Genomic DNA, 18,911 nt, shown 5'->3' with positions numbered 1-18,911 from the left:
GTTGTTCCCTGCACCTGGGACGCCTTTCCCAAGGCTGCTTCCTCCTCCTCATTCCCATCCCAGCTGAAACATCATGTCCTCTGACAAGGCTTCTCTGACCATTCTAGCTACCAGTGTCCTGCTCGGACCCCCATCCCCCACCCAGTGTCCTGTTTATAATCTTCACAACTTCAAGGTTCTGAGTTCCTAAGCTAACCCAGCCCTCTTCTTTTCCAGTTATTAGAAAAATAACTTCTGCCTTTCTCTGTGCTGCCCACCCGCTGCCTGTCACTCACGAGCAGGACAAATGGGACAGGAGAGAGCAGGGGCAGGACCCCTCAGGGCTCAACCCAGCCTCTCCTCCCTCTTCCAGCCACCCCACCTCTCTCAGGACCCACAGCCCCCCCACCCCACCCCGATGCTGTCAGCCGTCCAGCTCTGCCAGCATCTGGGGTAGAGGCCTGTCTACTTCTGTCTACTTCAGCGGACAGTCCTGAGTAGCCACCAGTCCAGCTCTATCAGTTGGAAAGGAATAACGTGCCCTCCTCTCAGAGTCCCATGCATCTCTCTCATTTGTCTCAGAACTTAGAAGGAAAACCAGAGCAGGTAGAGTACTTATTGGTACCTCGAAGCCCAGCTATCGCTTTGGAACTCTCTTGTTTATTTATTTCGCACAGTGATTAAGAGCTCAGGCTCAGTGCTCAGACTGCAGGAGACTGGATCCCACTCTGCCCCTTCCTCACTGTGACCTTAGGCAAGTTATTTGACCTCTTTGTGCTTCAATTTCCCTTTCTGTAAAACAAGTACTTCCCTTGGGGTTGTGGCGAGGATTACATGAAAGACTATATGTATAGCCCTTGAAATATGCTTGGTATGTGTTAGTAAGAACTCGAGAAATATTGGCAATTGTTATTATCTATGTGTTTATATACTTATTGTCTATTTCCCCTTCGAGGATGAAGAGCTGTAGGAGGAAAAGGGACCGTTCCCAGCTGTCCAGGCACACTCCCTGGGACATGGTATCTGCCTAGTATGAATAAACAAATGAATGAATGGATGAACAACAGCCGAGAACCAAGCGTATCTTTCCCGGTTCCTGCTGACTGGTCTTGAGTAAATGCTCAGGATTAGTTCAGAACTCCATTCCCATGCTGAGGTCTGGAGAGACCCCAAAACAGGCCCCTGGGCCTCCCTCCTGCCACTGCCAGGGGGCATCTGTCTCCTGCTGAGACTCAAGAAGCCAGCCAGATGGGGTTAGAGAAGAGGGGGAGTGAGGGGCGGCAGAAGGAGGAGCATCCACCCCTCTGTGCCCTCACAGATCAGACATCACCGTGCTCCATGTGGGGCCTGCCAAGCAACCCAATGTCACAACATGTAAAATGTCAAGAAAGTAAAGCTCTCTTTTTGTCCCATGCCCCAGTATCACTCTCAAATTGCCTTGGGTCCAACTGTTCTCCTTCACACCAGCAAGTGACTTTCATGCCCCCCCCCCCATTTCCAGGGTTGGGGCTTGGTCACCTCCTGACAGCACCCCCTGCCCTCCCTACCTCTTGGAGAAAGCACAATCCACCACAATGTCCACCCAGCGGGTGTCCCACGGACACACAGTAACATTGCCTCGATCAGAGAACACTAGCGGGTAGGCACAGCTCTGTCATTCGTTTGACAAAGATTTCCCGCGGGGCTCGAATGTACCAGGTGAGTGCCGCATGCTGAGGCTGCAATGCAGGGTGGGAGCCGGCCTGTGCCCGGAAGAGCTCATGGGCCAGAGGGGGAGGAAGAACGCCTGGGTCAGTGAGAGCAGCGCCATGATGATGCTCTGAAGCAGAGGGGCACCAAGGCAGGCCGTGCCCGTGCTGGGAGCGCAAAGGAGGCTTCTCGAAGGAAGCAGTCTCTAGGCTAAGTCTTGAGGGGAAAGCAGAGAGCCAGGTTTCAGGGTTCAGAGTAAAAGCGGAGGAAATGTGGTAATTTAGGCAGAGGGAACAGCCCAAGAGAGGGCTTGGGGCTGAGAGACACCCACTTCTGAGGGACAAATGTTCTGCTCTCTGGCAACATCAACCATTGGGTGTGGCTGCCTGTTATTAAGTCTCATCAAAACTCGTATGTTCATGTCCTAACCCCCAGGACCTCAGAATGTGACTGTGGAGATAGGGTCTCTGAAGAGGTGGTTAAAGTAAGAACGAGTCACTAATCCAGTTTGACTGGTGTGCTTATAAGAAGAGGAAATTAAGACACACAGACACGCACAGAGGGGAAACCATATGAAGACAAAGCAAGAAGACAGACATGTACAAGGTAAGGAGAGAGGCCTCAGAAGAAATCAACCCTGCCAACACCCTGATCCTGGACTGCTAGCTTCCATAATGGTGAGAACATATGTCTGTCTCTGTTTAAGCTCCCCCAGGTCTGCAGTACTTTGTTATGGCACCCTGAGGAGACCAATATACTCAGTGCCTGAGTTCAACTATTTCCTCATTTCTTTTTCCTTAGGGTCACTCATGCTGCCCAACTGGTTGGTTTGATTCCAAAAACAGGGCACACCCAGCAGAAGCAGTGAGCAGAGGCCAAGCCAGCTTGGATGGGGGAACGAGGGCTGCTGCAGGTAGGCCCGTTTCCACGCCCCATCTGTTATTTTTTTCCCAAGGTCTTTTCTGAAAACCTTCCTCTGATGGACAGCTGTGGCTTGTGCCTGCAAGCATGCTTTCTGCCTTCTTCAGATATGCCTTGATTTTCTTTGGAAACTATTATCAGTTCATGTGGTTTGGGTGGTGATACCCACATCCATAGCTGGACCTGGCCAACCAGAGCCACAGTGACCACTAGTTCAGAGATGTGACCCAATATGGGTTTAAAAGGCAGGGCTGGGCCCTGACTGTTGTGGCTCAGTTGGCTGGCCATCATCCCACAAAGCAAAAGGTCGCCAGTTCGATTCCCAGTCAGGGCACGTGCCTGGGTTGCAGGTTTGGTCCCCAACATAACCCATCAATGTTTCTCTCTCACATTGATGTTTATCTCCCTCTTTTTCTCCCTCCCTTCCCCTCGCTCTGAAAATAAATAAATAAAATATATATTTTTTAAGTGCCAGGGCTGGGACTTTTGCTAAAACTTTTAGGAAGAAAAACCCACTTTCTGATGGAGCTACAAAGCCAATGCCCCGTGTCTGTATGCAGACCGCCTACCTGAGAATGATATCAAGATAAGACAAAAGAAGGCAGAGATAAGGAAGGGAAGGAGAAGAGAAGGGAATGAACAGAAAAGGGAAAGGCAAAGGAGAAGAGAGGAGGGAAGATGAGGCGAAGGGAGGGAAGAGGACAGAAGGAAGGGGAGGGGAAAGGAAGAAGAGAAGAAAGAAGAGATATGAGTTCTGCTAAGCTCTGGACTTCTCAGTTATCCAAGCCATACACAATCCCTTTTGCTTAGGCCACCTGGCATATAGATGCTCCTAAACATCCGACAATGCACAGGACAGCCCCTACAACAGCCAGACATGTACCATCTGGAATTTCAGGGTCATTTGGAGGCCTTTGCCTCTTGCAATCAGCAGAGACCTGACCGATACACACACACCCCAGCCTGTAAGACAGTCTGCCCAAAGCTAAATTCAAAGTTTGGCTGAAAACTTAAGTCCTACTATTAGATCCAGAGACACTAAAGGCAAAGAAATGCCACATAAGGCAGAGCTTACTTTTGGAGGCCGGGTTAAATTCCAGCACCACAAGGGTGTCCGGGCCCTGTGAGGGGTGTCCCTGTGTCTCCTGGTCCTCAGGAACATCCTTCTGCACTGGGTCCCCACTAGAAAGAAGATCATGTCTGTGATAGCCCACCAGGGCCTGGTCCTCAGACTCGGGCTCAGAGAGTACATCCTCTTCAATGGAGTCACACTCGTCACTGGAAAAATCCTTTTGTTTTCTTTGTAGATTTACACTAAGTTCCAGGCTTTTTCTTAGCTCCTGTCAAAAGTCAAGAAAAGTGAAAAATGAAATGTGTTACTTTGACTAAAAAAAAAAAAAAAACTCATTTGAAATAGATCTCTAGAACCAAAGAACTATTTCTACCAAAATAACATTTATCAAAATCATCTCAACCCATGTGTTGCCATCACTTTGAACATGTGGAGACAAAGGGCAGGGACAATTGAGCAATTCTCTGAACAGAACAGTGTTTATAGTATTAATTGTGCTGTTCACATGCCTGGGATGTCGCTAAACATGTGTGTGTGTGTGCATGTGTACATGTGAGTTCATGTGTGTGTGTGTGAGATGTTTGGGGTTGGGGGCTTGTTACAACAGATTGCGGGGTCCCACCCACAGTTTCTGACTCAGTGGGTTCTGGATGGGGCCCAAGAATCTGCATTTCTAACAAGTGATGCCGATGCTGCTGGTCCAGGGACCATCCTTTGCCTATGAAACCCCAGAGGCCTCCACATGACCCTGAAACTCCAGCTGGTAAATGTCTGACAGAGAGCTGTTAGGGGCTGTCTTGTGTACTGAAGGGTGTTTAGGATCAACTAAATGCCATAACATTTAGCACTTGACTATAACTTCTTGACTAATTTTTTCATGTGTTTTGTCTCCATAAGATTATATATTTACAATCTTAAAGCCAGGAATTAAGATAAGAGTGACCAGAAAATTTATCACCAAAGCCAGGATACTTTTCAAAAAGAACACGACTACATTTACACTGAGACAAAAAATATAAAATGGACTCTTCTGGCAAGCCAGTATGTTTGGTTAGCTATACCTATAGCCCTTATAGTGTCTAACCTAGTTATGAGATAAGGAGAAGAGATGGATAAAGCTTCGGTTATTCACCAGTAAACTTAATAGTTGTGGTAGGCTGAAAATGACTCCCCAAAGATTTCCAAGTCCTAATCCCTGGGCCCTATGACTCACTGAGGGGTCATGAAGAAGTGAGAAGCACAATATAGAAAATTTTGATAATCTAGAGGAATAACCCTGAACAGACTGATGACAAATATGGGCATCAAAGGAGCTGCCGGTGAGGAAATAAGGAAGATACCATTGGAAACTAGAGGAGAGGGAATCCTGTCATATAGTGGTAAAAATCTTAGCTGAATTATGTCCTACAGTTATGTCATGAATGAAATTTTATAAATAATGGACTTGGATATTTAGTTGAAGAGATTTGCGAGCCAAGTGTTGAAGATGCAGCCTGGTTTCTTCTTGCTGCTTAGAATAAAATGTTAGAGGAAAAAGAGTGAGGAAAAAACTGTTAAGTAAAAAAGAACTGGGATTTGACGATTTGGGAAACTCAGTCTATCCAGGTTGCAAAAGACATTATGGAGATACCCTGTTAGAAAAGCATGCTCTGGAGAAAACTAAGGGTGTTACCGAAAAACCTTTTGCTAGTATTGCGGAGGATCCAAGGTTTAGAGCATTCAGTCACAGTGAGGGCTCTTTGAAAACATTAGACCTGTGGCTCCTGGGTCCCCTTTGACATCTCAGCAGAAGCCAGGAACAGAGATGGAGTTATCAAGGAAAGATCTGTGGAGGAACCGCCTGTCTAATGGAATGAATTCTACATATATAGGAGACTCACATGGCTTTTGAGAATGTCATACCAGCAGAAACACTGCCGACTTGAACTGAATGGGAGAGAGAAAGGACAAAATGAAAAAAGGCTGTCAAACTCCCAAAATTCTACAGTCAGGAAACAGGTTGATGAAATGAACACCCTTCATAAAAGAAGAAGGATGACTCCAAGGGGAAGCCATGGGCCCAGATGGCAGAGCCCTGAGCCACAAAGAATTGTTCCTGGGCCTTGAAACCTAATGGAATTGGCCCAATGGCTTTCAAAATTGCTTGGGTTTGGTCACATCTTTTTTTCTTTCATTTTCTCCCTTTTTTAATGGGAGTTTCAATAAATGCTATTCTGTACCTGACCCATCACTGTATTTAGGAGCAGAGAAGTGGTTTTCTGGCTTCACAATTACACACATGGAGAGTAATTTTGCCCTAATATGGGTTATACCCAGAGTTTCACCCATACCTAATTTAGATGATAAAAATGATGACACTTGGGGACTTTCAGCAAACAAGACTTAGAAAATATTCTGGGCTTGGGTTGATACTGTAATGGGTTGAGACTTCTGGGACACTTAGGATGGGATAAATATACTTTGAATGTGGGCTAGAAATACATTTTTGAGGACCAGAGGGCAGACTGTGGCAGGCTGAATAAATCACCCTCAGAGATGTCCATATTCAGCCCTGGCTGCTGTGGCTCAGTGGATTGAGCATCGGCCTGCGAGCCAAGTGTCGCTGGTTTGATTCCCAGTCACGGCACATGACTAGGTTGTACGTCAGGTCCCCAGTTGGGGGCGCAAGTGAGAGGCAACCACACAGTGATGTTTCTCTCCCTCTCTCCTTTCCCCACTAAAAAAAAATAAAATAATAAAATAAACAAACAAATAAGTTATTTAAAAAATAAAAAAAAAAAGATGTCCATATTCTAATCCCTGGGACCTGTGACTGTCACCTTACATGGTAAAAGGATGTTGCAGATGTAATTAAATTAAGGATTTTGAGACAGGAGAGATTATCTTGGATTGCCCAAGTGGCCTAATGTAATCACAACAGTCTTTGTAAAAGGGAGGCAAGGCAGAAAGATTAGAGTTAGAAAGAGAAGATATAAGGATGGAAGCAGAGGTCAGGGAGGAGGAAATGTGTTAACACTGCTGGCATTGAAGGAGGAGAAAAGGGCTTCTCCTCCAGAGCTTCCAGATGGAATATTGGTCTGCTAACCTCTTGATTTTAGATCAATGAAAGTGAATTTGGACTTCTGACCTCCAGAACTGTAAGATAAACCACTACTTTTGTGGTAAGCTATTACAACAGCAATGGGAAACTAATAGAGCTGTCTATCTCTTACACTCTCCTCTCCCATCCTGCCCAACACCAAGTAGCAGCAAATGGAACACTGCTTGGAATATAGTAGGTGCTTTGCAAATATTTTCCAAATGACTATTTTATGTCAGTGACTGGGTAGTGGCTGTAATAAGGGGTGGAGAGCACTCATACACCTTGGAGGTGGCATTAGTGACGTGACCCTTAACAAGTTATTTCACACTTCTGATCTGGATTTTGACAACCATAAAAATGGATCGATGCCTCAAAGAATTGTTTTATTAAAGCAGTGGTCTGAACTGGGGATGATTTTGTCCCCCAGAGGATATTTGACAATGACTGGAGCTGTTTGTGGTCACAACAGGGGAAAGGAGTGATAGTGGCATTGAGCAGGTAGAGGCCAGGGATGCTGATAAACACCTTAGCATGCACAGAACAGATCCCACAACAAAATTATCTGGCCAAGTGTCAATAGCGGTGAGCTGAAATGCCCTGTATTTAAGTGAGCGGGTATTCAGCAATGGCATTTAAAAAGATAATAATAAGGTCTTCTAGTTGAGTGTATTGAGGGAGTCAATGCAACTTTCATGGGAGCCAGACTGAGGTAATGGCTTGTGTCTTCAAAGTCTGACTTCGGTGGGCAGCTGGAGTCCATGGATTTCCTGCTCCTCCGCGGGGAAACATGAGTTCCTGGGTGCGCGGCTGTTTAATAGCAGTTTCAGTGATTGTAAAACCAGCATCCTTTACAGTGGAATAAGGCTCTGTACTTTACAAAACATTTTTAACTCCTTCTCTCATTTGATCCTCACAGTAACCCTGCAAGATAGGGAGGCAGAATAAAACCCTGTGATAACATGAACTCCTGTTAAAGGAAGATAGGCAACTGACTCCTTTTCTTGGGCCAAACCCCTATCTCAAACGGGATCAGCTGCAGGGGTGGACATAAGATTAGGTAAGACAAGGGGCAAACCCCTCTTTCTGGAGCCCCAATATTCCTGCCCAGTCATTGTGGAACAAAATAGGAAAATGAGTGCCAGCTACCTGGGACGTTCCTAGCTGGGCCACTGCTCCCGCTGTCCAGGAAACCCAGGCAGACCCAGGGCCCACAGGCACCCCCTCTGATGTCTATGGCAGAGTGGAGCCACCAACCGCGCCAGCTCCAGGAAGGGTCTGGATGGGGCTTTAGGATTCTCGAACCCATAGTCAGCTGAGCAGCCTCCCCCCAGCCTCTTCATTACCTTCACAATTTTGCAACCCCCACATCTAAGTGACTGAATTTTCAGAGCCCTCCAAAATCGGAGACCTGAGGCCTGGAGCCTTTAAGCTGCGCCAACTTGTTATAGTGATGGAACGGCAGAGCTGTCACCGTGCCCTCAGCCACGGCTCCCTGACCCTTCTAGTTTACCCAAGTGTCACACAGGCCCTGCGGCGTTGTGTCCTGGTCCAGTCCAAGGCGAGGGTGACGCAGCAGCTGCCTCTGTACTCACGCGTGCAGGCATGCTAAGGGTGCTGTGCTAAGGGCTGAAGTAATGGTGGCAAATGAGGTGGCAAAGCCTCAAGCAATCGCCACATAAAAAAAGGGGCGGGGGGCATTTCAAATGTGGCCAGGACTGTGAAGGAAAGGGCCTGCCTGGATGATGGCACCTGGAGTGTGGGGAGAGGGAGCTCCCGATGAAAGCTGGTCAGGGAAGGATGGGTGATGAACAGCCACCCGGTGAGTAGCCAGGGCACACTGTGTCAGGCAGGGGGCGCAGCAGAGGCCAAGGCCAGCAGGCAGCAATGGAGGGAGGGCAGCATGTACCAAATGAAAGGAGGGCGGGAAACAGGGCTGGGCTTTGTAGGCTTCAGGGCAGAGTCTAGATTTTGTTTTACACGCAACGAGAAGCCACTGAAGGATGCTAAACAGAAACAGAACATTATTTGATTTCTGTTTCTAAAGATTACTACAGTGCTTGGATACCAAGTGGATTTTGAGAGTTAGGACCAGGATGGAAATAGGGTGAACAGTTGCAGCTGCGGTAGCAGGTGCAGGATGAAAGTGGCAGCAGAGGTGGGGATCGGAGATGCATTTTGAGATGTGTTTTGGAGGCAGAAATGATAGAAATTAAATACACACACACACACCTTTGACCAAGTCCCTCTAGAAATGTGGCCTTTAGTTTGAAGTACACAAAGACTGTTGAGGCACCATTATAGAAGAGAACGACCCAAATGTTCACCACTAAGAGACAGGTTAAACTACTCAGAGGACAGGCACTGATGGAGCCTTGGGGAGGCCTTCCAGAGAATAAGATAGATTTTGTGCATGTTCAAAAAAGAAAAAAAGAGCATGATACACGTTTAAGTAAAAAGAAGCACATTAAAAAATGTGCATGTAGACTTCCAGCCAAGATGGAGGTCTAGACAGACACGCTGGGTCACCCACCACAACCAAGAAGGAATACAACAATTGTACCTCAAAACTAGAGACAACCAGAAGTTCCAGAAAATCAAGCTGCATGGAAGTCCAACAAACAAAGATATAAAGAAGAAATACTCATCCAGACAGGCAGCAGGGGCAGAGCCAGGGCGGAGAGGATGCGGTGCAGTGACAGCAGCGGCAGGTGGGTGGAAAGCACAGTTACACGTTTTTAAAAGTCGGGAGGGATACCTGGGGAGCATTCCCAGCACCAGACCAGACCACGCAGCTCACGGTCCCAGCACAAAAGAAAATAAAGCCTCATTGCTTTTGACTGTGCAAGCCAGTGGGGGTTGTGGCAGAGGAAAAAACTGCCAGTTTCTCAGCAGAGTCTGCTCATTTAAAGGGCCCCCAGAGTCCTAGATCATCCACAGACCCACCCATTCTGTGAACAACGGCCAGAGCAACAGCTAGAGAGGCAACAGTCCCATCCCGTACAAAAGTGGGAGAAGTGCCTGGAAAAGGGGTGAGTGCTGAGCAAGCGGCATTGCTCCTTCTCAGACTCCTCCACACACAGTGCCACAACATGGTGAAATGGGTTGCCCTGTACTGAAGAATACCTAAGGCTCTGCTATACTCTGGTTTCTCTTCAGAGCGTATAAATCTTTCGCCTTTTACCTAAGGCTCTGCTCCTTACAACGTAACAGGAGCAACAGCTCTACCTAAGACACAGAGGCAAACAAACACAGGAGCCTGTGAAGATGAGGAGACAGAGAAGTATGGCCCAAAAGGGGGAATGAAACAAGGTTCCAGTGGGAGAAGTAAGTGACAAGGATATAGCCAACCTAACAGTCACAGAGTTCAAAACACTGATGATAAAGATGCTCACAGGCTTGACAGATATACTTAAGTACAGCAAATACATAAGGGAAGAAGTAAAGGCTATGCTAAATGAAACAAAGGAAAATCCCAGAAAACCAATGGTGAAGGAAAGGAAATCGGGGTTCAAATCAATGATGTGGAACATAAGGAAGAAAAAAACAGTCAACCAGTACAGAATGAGGAAACAAGAATTGGAAAAAACGAGGAGAGGCTTAGGAATCTCTGGGAAAACTTTAAACATGCCAACATCCAAACAATAGGGGTGCCCGGAGGACAAGAGGAAGAGCAAAAAATTGAAAACTTATGTGAGAAAATAATGAAGGAAAACTCCCCAAATTTGGCAAAGGAAATAAACATACAAGTCCAAGAAGCACAGAGAGTTCCAAACAAGTTGAACCCAAAGAGGACCACACCAAAACACATCATAATTAAAATGCCAGAGGTTCAAGATAAAGAGAGAATCTTAAAAGCAGCAAAAGAAAAGCAGAAAGTTACCTACAGAGAGATGCCTATAAGACTCTCAGCTGATTTCTCAAAAGAGACTTTGCAGATAAGAAGGGACTGGCAAGGGGTATTCAAGGTGATGAAAAGCAAGGACCTACAACCAAGATTACTCTAACCAGCAAAGCTATCATTTAGAATGGAAGGGCAGAGAAAGTGCTACCCAGACAAGGTAAAGCTAAAGGAGTTTATCATCACCAAGCTATTATTATATGAAATGTCAAAGGGACTTACTTAATAAAAAGAAGGTCAAAATTATGAACATTAAAATGACAACAAAATCACAACTATCAACAACTGAATCTTAAAAATAAAAACAAAATCCAAGTAAGCAAACCAGAATAGGAACAGAATATTAGGTATGGGGATCATTTGGAGGGTTATCAGCTGGGAGGGGAGGGGGAGAAATGGGGAAATGGTGCAGGGATTAGGAAGCATAATTGGTAGGTACAAAATAGACAGGGGGAAGGTAAGAATAATATAGGAAAGAGTGAAGCCAAAGAACTTATATGCACAACCCATGAACGTGAACTAAGAGGAGTGGGATTGCTGGAGGAAAGGTGGTTACTGGGCAGAGGGGAGCAAAGGGAAAAAAAATTGGGACTACTGCAACAACATAATAAAATATACTTTAAAAAATGTGCATGTAGTATAAACCCAATTTTAAAAATAATTATTAGTTTCTATGCATACAAAAGCTCTGGAAAAATAGTCATTAAATTATTAACAATGTTCTCTATGGGGTGACATTATGGAGACTTTCTTTTCTACTTTGTTTTACTTAATTTTTGCTTAAAAGCCTATTTCTAATTTTGTAATTAGAAAATAATGATACATTTACATTTAAATCCTGTTCCTCACTCCTGCAAAAAATAAATTCCCCACTGGAGTGGGAGGGACGGTAATGTGGAAGACCCTCGGTCCCCAGTCCTGGAACACACCTTGTCCCCATTGGAGTGACTCAGAAAGTGGCAAGCAGCAGTGCTTGGTACCGGAAGATGAGGGAGCAGTATCCCACTTAGTGTATCCAGTAAAGTGCTCCAGACTTAAAAGCAACAGGCCACCAATCTCAACAGGAAGAAGCTCGGGGAATATAACACCCAATAGCCCTTCTCAGAAAAAGACTCCCAGGTGACAAAATCTAAACTCTGGAGGGTAAAGTCAGAATAAAGAGCACAGACCTGGAGAAGCTTGGTAGCAAATCTAATGGTGAGCACTGAACCATTTAGAGATCGAATACATACTAGACAACCCTGCATATTTGTGTTATGGAGCAGAATGTAATATTCAAAACCTAAGCCCTTAGCTTGGCTAACAAAACCCAGTAGTGGGCAGACAGTATGGTACACCCCTGGCCTTATTTTCCGTATCAGCGAGTCAATTCAAATCCATCTTAAATGAAAACATAGAGTTCAAAAAGACAGCAATTCTGACCTCTTAATATTTCTTTCATAAATTGTTAAACTGATGAGATATTTTAAGAAAAATCTATTGTAGTAAAGAAATTTAAATTTAAATAATTCCTCCTTTTTCAATTTGGTTTTGCTTCTGTTAAATTAATACAAATTTAAGTGCCATAAATTTATTTACAAAATATATATTAAAAAGAAGCCTAAATTCTGCATAGCTAATATCTTCATCACCAAAGAAAATAATACATTTGCTCTTTCTGGATGAGCAAAACTTAAGAACCTCTGCCTTTATAATGTCCATGTGATCTAAAACCATCTGTTCCAAGGGCAAAAGGGAGATGAACTACGTAACAACATTCCCTTGAGAAAGCTGTTCAAAACCCCCCTGGGGTGGATCACTTTGAAAGCCAACCTGCCAATACTTTAAAGGGATACCACACTGGTGCTGCTACCAGTTGCTTTGAAATTTCTCTGTGAAGTCTACCTTTATAGTTTGACTTTACAGCCGTGTTATATGCAGTTTCAATGTTCAGTGTCTAAAATGTTAAGTTAAAGCCCTTTCAACAGGAAGCCCTCTGCACAGCACGGAGGGTGGAAACACTGCTGGTCGAGCATGGATGATGGGACTGCACGCAAACGGGCCTGCTCACTGGAGAGCCCAGGAGGAGGCAGAGGCGGGAGGACAGACAGTGGACCTCTGACTCAAGTGCAGCAGTGGGGGGGGGATATGTTGCTGGTCAGTGGATTAGTGCCTAACATGCCTGACCTGCCTCTTTCCGCTGGGCTAGGAAAAGAGCAAACCTGGACAACCATAAAGCCGTGTTTGCAGTAATAGTAATAATAACTATAACAGCAGCAGCAGCTACCAATTACCCAGCTAACCTCTCTACACACCTTATCCCATTGCAGCCTTTCACCACCTTAGCGGGTGTCCTTAGCTTACAGGCCCAGGGCACCTAAGCCCCAGCCCAAGGTCACAGGGCTAGCAACAGCAGAGCCAGTCTGGATGAATGACCATCTGACTCCGAAGTCCAGGCTCTTTGCCGTGTGGCCACATTTATTCCTCTCCTGGCACCAGCACGTTGGAAGCAAGTAGTCTCTAGAGCAGGAGGAAAGACAGGGACTCAGCGACTGTCCCTGGGCTTGCACAGAACTGATAAAACCTGCCTGTAAAAGCTTTGGACACAAAGCTGCCTTGAGTCCGTTAAACATGTTAAAATGTGTGGTAAGTGTTAGGAGATGATGCATTAAAACCTATAACTGTCTTTAGAAAGGGAACAACTAGGTGTAAGTCTGGGCCCACTCCAGCCATCCTGTCCCCCCTCCCCCGCCCAGCAAGTCTCTGAGCCCAAGCCACAACCTCTATTGTGGAGAAATGTACCCTGACAAGCTGACAAGGTTGTTGAAGGGATGCAACGAGATAAAGCTATGGATTGGTGTTTCATTATTGCTTTTACAGAGGCCTGGTCTTTACAGAAAATTTGAAAGTGAGATGACAGCATATTCTTCTTTATTTTTCAGATCCTACTGACTTTGCCTATAAGAAGATCAAACGTTTAGACCATGAAGCCACAGTGGATACTTTCAGAGAGTCCTCTTGAGGAAGCAGCAGTCTCTGGGGGAGAGGTCACTGACCTGCAGCCAACAACCCTCCCCCCTGCCAAGCCCTGCGATGTCTCATTTGTTTGGCATTTTTCATAAAATTGGGATTGAAATGTCTTTCACCTGGCATGCACTGTCAGTTGCAATAATTCCCACTAGCTCCTATTACCTTATATGAGCCATTTTACACACTTATATTAACCTGCCTGGCCCAGAAAGGATATTTACCCTGTATTGAAGGGTATAGACTAATTTGTTCTCCTTCTCATTCATTCATTATTCAAAAACTCTTTATTGTTGAATGTATTTTTCTCCATTAGTAGGTCTGACTGCTAAGTACTAGGATAGAGTAATGAACAAGAAGAGTCCTTGTTCTCGTGGAATATATAACCTGGCAAGAGACAGCCATTCCATAAGAAATGACAAGTATAACAAGTGTCAAGAACCCAAACCTAGGGCTTACCAGCCCATGCCTCAAGCCTGGTAGCTCCTAGATCACAAACTTCCCAGGATAGTGACTTGAGTCCTATCTTTAGGATCCACTCTGTGTATTTCTAAAATCACATTCCCCTACACCAATTCTGATGGACCTACAGCTAGGCAAATTTGAGTTTGACATGTGCTTCAAACACCTGTGTAATATTTTTTGTGTTCTGATTCTTTCTGTCCCCATTCAACCTTGGATCTTCTTTTTTACTAATGTTCGTTCAAAGCTGAATTGACTTATGAAGTACCTTTGAGTAGTCTCTAACATCCATCATTAGGAAGAAAGAAAAAAATCCTTTTCTTAGGGAGTGGAGTGATGTAAGAGCGAGAGCGTGGACTCAGGAAGCACAGGCACTGGAGGCTGCCTTTACCTGGCTGTGAGGCCCCACGGGTGCCCCACCTGAGCCTACCCAGGGCAAGGGCTGGCTGCAGGGAGTAGAATAGGGATGGCGGGATAGAAGCCAAACAATAAAGAATGCTGCAGGCAGACTAGAAATGCTGAAAAATTCCTGACAGGCAGAGAGCAGAGATCACATCTGTGAAGAATGAAAAGCAGAGAGAACTACAGACCAAAACGTGGGCATTAAAATTTTCCATAGAGCCAGCCTGCGAACCAAAGGGTCGCTAGTTTGATTCCCAGTCAGGGCACATGCCTGGGTTGCCAGCCAGGTCCCCAGTTGGGGGTGTGTGAGAGGCAACCACACATTGATGTTTCCCTCCCTCTCTTTCTCCCTCCCTTCCCCTCTCTCTAAATATAAATAAATAAAATCTTTAAAAAAGATTGTTTTCCATAGAAGGAGTGGTGTGTGTGTGTGTGTGTGTGTGTGGGTGGGTGTGTACGTAGCTGAGTCCAGAAGTCAAGATAGAGTAAGAGGAAGCCCTGGAGCATTAACTGAGGATACTTTTAAGGCTGCCAGCTCCAGCCGCATTAAGTACAGAGGTGCTCACCACAGGCTGAAGCCTGGAGTGTGGGTACTGAGCCAGAAGGCAGGACAATGCCCCCCACAGGAGGTGTCCATCTCTGAGCTGCCTGGAATGGAACATAAAGTGCACAGCTTCCAGGAGCATGTGTGCCCTAATCCACAATCACCAGGGTTAGGTTACATCAAACAGAATGAGCAGAGGAAGTGGGATTCTCAAATACAAGAGTGAGCAGACAGCCCAGAATGAGCACACATTTGTGAAAGATCAATACCCTGAAAGACAGCCACCATATTAATAAGAGAACTAATACCCAAGAAAAAAGCTAATAGAATAAATAGAAAACTTTAGAACACAGAAAATTAATTTCCCTGGAGATTTTTTTAAATCCTTACCCAAGGATACATTTATTGATTTCAGAGAGAGAGGAAGGAAGAAAGAGAGAGAAACATCAACCTGTTGCCTCCTGTATACGCCCTGACTGGGGATCAAACCCACAACCTAGCTATGTGTCCTGACTGGAAATCGACGGTCACCCTTTTGGTGTACAGGACGACGCTCCAACCAACTGAGCCACCTGGTCAGGGCATCCCTGGAGATACGTAAGAGGAACTTCCATCCACGAAAAAGAAACAACTAGAGATATTAAAAGCTTTAATTTTGTTAACCTTTTTAAAAAGATCAGCTGAAGAGCAGAAAGAGATAAAAGGTGACCAAGTGTGCAAGAAAATCAAGCCAAACAATTTTATAAGAACACAGTACAAAAAGACAAAAAGAAAGTTTGAAATAAAAATTAAGAGACTTGAAAAAATAGATCTGGGCCAACATTTGTCCAACAGATGCTCCAGAGGACAGAACAGGCACAATGGAAGATGATAATAATAATAATAACAACAAAATTTTCCAGTGTTAAAGAAAGACACATGCCTTCAGATTGAAAAGGCCCACCTACTGCTTTAAACGGGACAAAGATAATGACACTGATATATTCATATGGATAAAATGTACTATCTATTAGAAAACATCTTGACTCTATATGCACACAATGACAGAGATCTGAAATACATAAAGCAAAATCAGAGAAATATAAAGGAAAATTGACAAGTTCACAGAAATCAACTGGATTAAATACACAAAAATTAAGTAAGATCAATTGCAGTGGTTTGCTGACAAGCATAAGAACTTCCTGGAAGTCTTATTAGAAATGCAGATTCTGACCACTCTACCCCCTCCAGATCCAACACTGTGTCTTTGAGAGGGGTATGAGAATTCACTTTTTTTACCCAATTTGTATGTTCTATTCCCACAAGACAGCAGGGGGTGGAGGTGCCAAGCTATGAGCCAGGTGTGGCCAAGGGCCTTCCTCTGGCAGAGGGTGCATGCCAGGTTGTCAGGTCTGCCCTACCAGTAGGCTGGTTTTTAGACAGACTGTCATGGGTGCCGGGAAGAAGGCTCTGAGGGGCATGGGTGGCGGGCTCAGATGGGGGGTACACATTTATGGAGCTACAGGTAGCAGGGCAGGTCCTTCTCTATGATAAGGGGCTCCTCCATGGGTCCCTACCACTTCACCATGCACCAGTTCTTGTCAATGAGGAACTTGGTGAAATTCCATTTGATGGCATTTCCCAGGATTCCCCTTCCCTCAGGCTGGACTTTCATCCACTTCTACAGCAGGTGGACATCATCCCTGTTCATACAGATCTTGCTATATATATCAAATTTAACATTATAGCCGACAGCAAACTCTTTGATCTCTACATTAGTCCCTGGCTCCTGGCTCCTGCCTCCCAAACTGGTTGCAAGGGAAAGCCAGGATCCATAAACTACACTCAGCATACTGGGTTTGCAGGTCAATGTTTATGTCTGTTTTGCCTCATTGCAAGGCCACATTGGTGACAATGCACATGAAGCCCCAGTACTTGTCCAGGTTAACCACATGCCCATCAATGTCCCTGGCTAGAAACTCATGCATTGGACTGAGCACAGCACCAGTTGTCAAGGGACATGCACATGATGCTGGCCAGGCCTGGCGTGGCCAGAGCCCAGCACAGAAGGGCTGGCTTCAGCAGGGGGCACAGGTGCCTTAAGTTTATCGCTGGGGCCGAGAACTCAGATTTTTAATTAGCAACCCAAGTGATTCTGATATAGGTAGTCTGGGACCTTACTTTAAGACCCACCACAGCCCTGGTTGGTGTGTGGCTCAGTTAGTCAGAGCGTTGTCCTATAACTGAAAGGTTATGGATCCAATTCCCCATCAGGGCATATAACTAAGGTTCTAGGTTTGATCTCTGGTCTGGACAGGACAGTCCCCTGTCTGGGCACCTCTGGGAGGCCACCAATCAATGCTTCTCTCTTACATCGATGTTTCTCTCTCTCCCTTCCTCTCTCTATTAGCACTGAAAATAAAATGTCCTCGGATAAAGGCTGAGAAAAATTAAAAGGCCCTGGCTGTGTTACTGTGTTGCTCAGTGGATTGAGTGCTGGCCTGCAAACTAAGAAGTTTACTGGTTTGATTCTGGGCCAGCTCGCAGTTGGGGACATGTAGGAGGCAACCTATCGATGTCAATATTTCTCTCCTTCTCTTTCTCCCTCCCTTCCCTTCTTTCTAAAAATGAATAAATAAAATCTTAAAAAAAAAAGTCACCAGGTTAAATAATTCAATGAATAGCTTGATTTAACAGACAGATTGAGAACTTTGTACCAAAAAGAGAATTATTATTCTTTTAAAATAACATTGAGTATTCATAAAAAAAGATCTGGTAGATGAGAAACAAAAACTCAGAAATGTCCAAAAAACAGAAATCAAACAAGCCATTCCTTGCTATAATGTAGTAAAATTAGAAATTAACATAAAAGAATAGCAAAACAAAACAAAACACAAAAAACTATTTACTTAGAAAGTTTGTAAGAAACCATTCTAAATAAATAGAGGGGGGGGGAACCTAAAATCACAAACAAACTAGAAATAATTGATAATGAAAACACTACACACATAGCAAAATTTGTGGGATAAGAACAAAGCAGTGTTTAGAGGAAAATGTATAGTCTTAAATTGACATATTAGAAAACAAGATTGAATATAAGTGAATTAAAATTTTAACTTAAGAAGCCAAAATGTGTCGTGGAGGAGGGGTAGAACCAAAGTAATAAATTAAACCAAAAAGTTTACAGAAGGAATCAAGATAAAAGTAGAAATAAACTAAAATATAAAATAATAAATGAATAAATGACAAAATAAATAAAGTATACATGTGCAATAAAATCAGAAGTGGGCACAGTTTGGCTGGGTAGCTGGAGAGAGCCCTTTGTAGTCTACTCAGTTTACTTCTGAATTGTTTGAATCTTTTCTAATGTGAAAGCATTCATGCATTAGGTGTTATATAAAATGATGAAAAATAATGTAAAAATACCTAAGAAATTTTATGTAGGCTATAAATGCAAAAAATAAAAGTTATGATTTATTCTGTTATTGATTCCGAAGTCACTCTGTTTTTATTAGGATTGAAAAGAATGCTATAATAAGTCAGATACCACCCGATACCTTCACTTACAGAAATGCTCCGTTGGGTGAAAGGATCACATCTCTCCCTTCTGGACCTGCCTTTCATGGCATTTAGTGCTTATTCAGCATCATCCCACATGAATCATTCATGCACATCACTGAATTATTCCTGATCAGCTGGCCTCGTGCTGTCTGGCTCACCTGCCCAAGACCCTCCTAATGCCATCAGCCAGGCTGTCCTTTAAGCTAAGCTGTCCCACTGGATGCATTCAGGACACCATGTCCCTGATGGCTCTGGGTACAGAGGGGCTAATTAAAGTGCCACTGGGAAGGAGAAAGACTTCCTCCTCCTCTCTTGC

General features: G+C 44.6%; 1 protein-coding gene and 1 pseudogene across 2 annotated transcripts in view; both read right to left on the bottom strand.

Moving 5' to 3' along the window:
* Positions 1-18,911, bottom strand: part of KATNIP (katanin interacting protein) — a 190,297-nt gene that overhangs the window by 87,997 nt on the left and 83,389 nt on the right. For both annotated transcript variants that reach the window (XM_090277423.1, XM_090277422.1), the window contains one exon: positions 3,665-3,929. In XM_090277423.1, coding sequence (XP_090133549.1) covers positions 3,665-3,929 — 265 coding nt within the window. The remainder of the gene's footprint in view (positions 1-3,664; positions 3,930-18,911) is intronic.
* LOC150009584 (phospholipid hydroperoxide glutathione peroxidase GPX4 pseudogene) lies at positions 16,554-17,062 on the bottom strand (annotated as a pseudogene).

This window comes from Furipterus horrens, unplaced genomic scaffold, assembly GCF_987537825.1.
Source record: "Furipterus horrens unplaced genomic scaffold, mFurHor1.1.pri manual_scaffold_5, whole genome shotgun sequence".
In the NCBI taxonomy this organism is placed as follows: domain Eukaryota; kingdom Metazoa; phylum Chordata; class Mammalia; order Chiroptera; family Furipteridae; genus Furipterus; species Furipterus horrens.
This window is presented reverse-complemented; position numbering and strand designations above follow the sequence as displayed.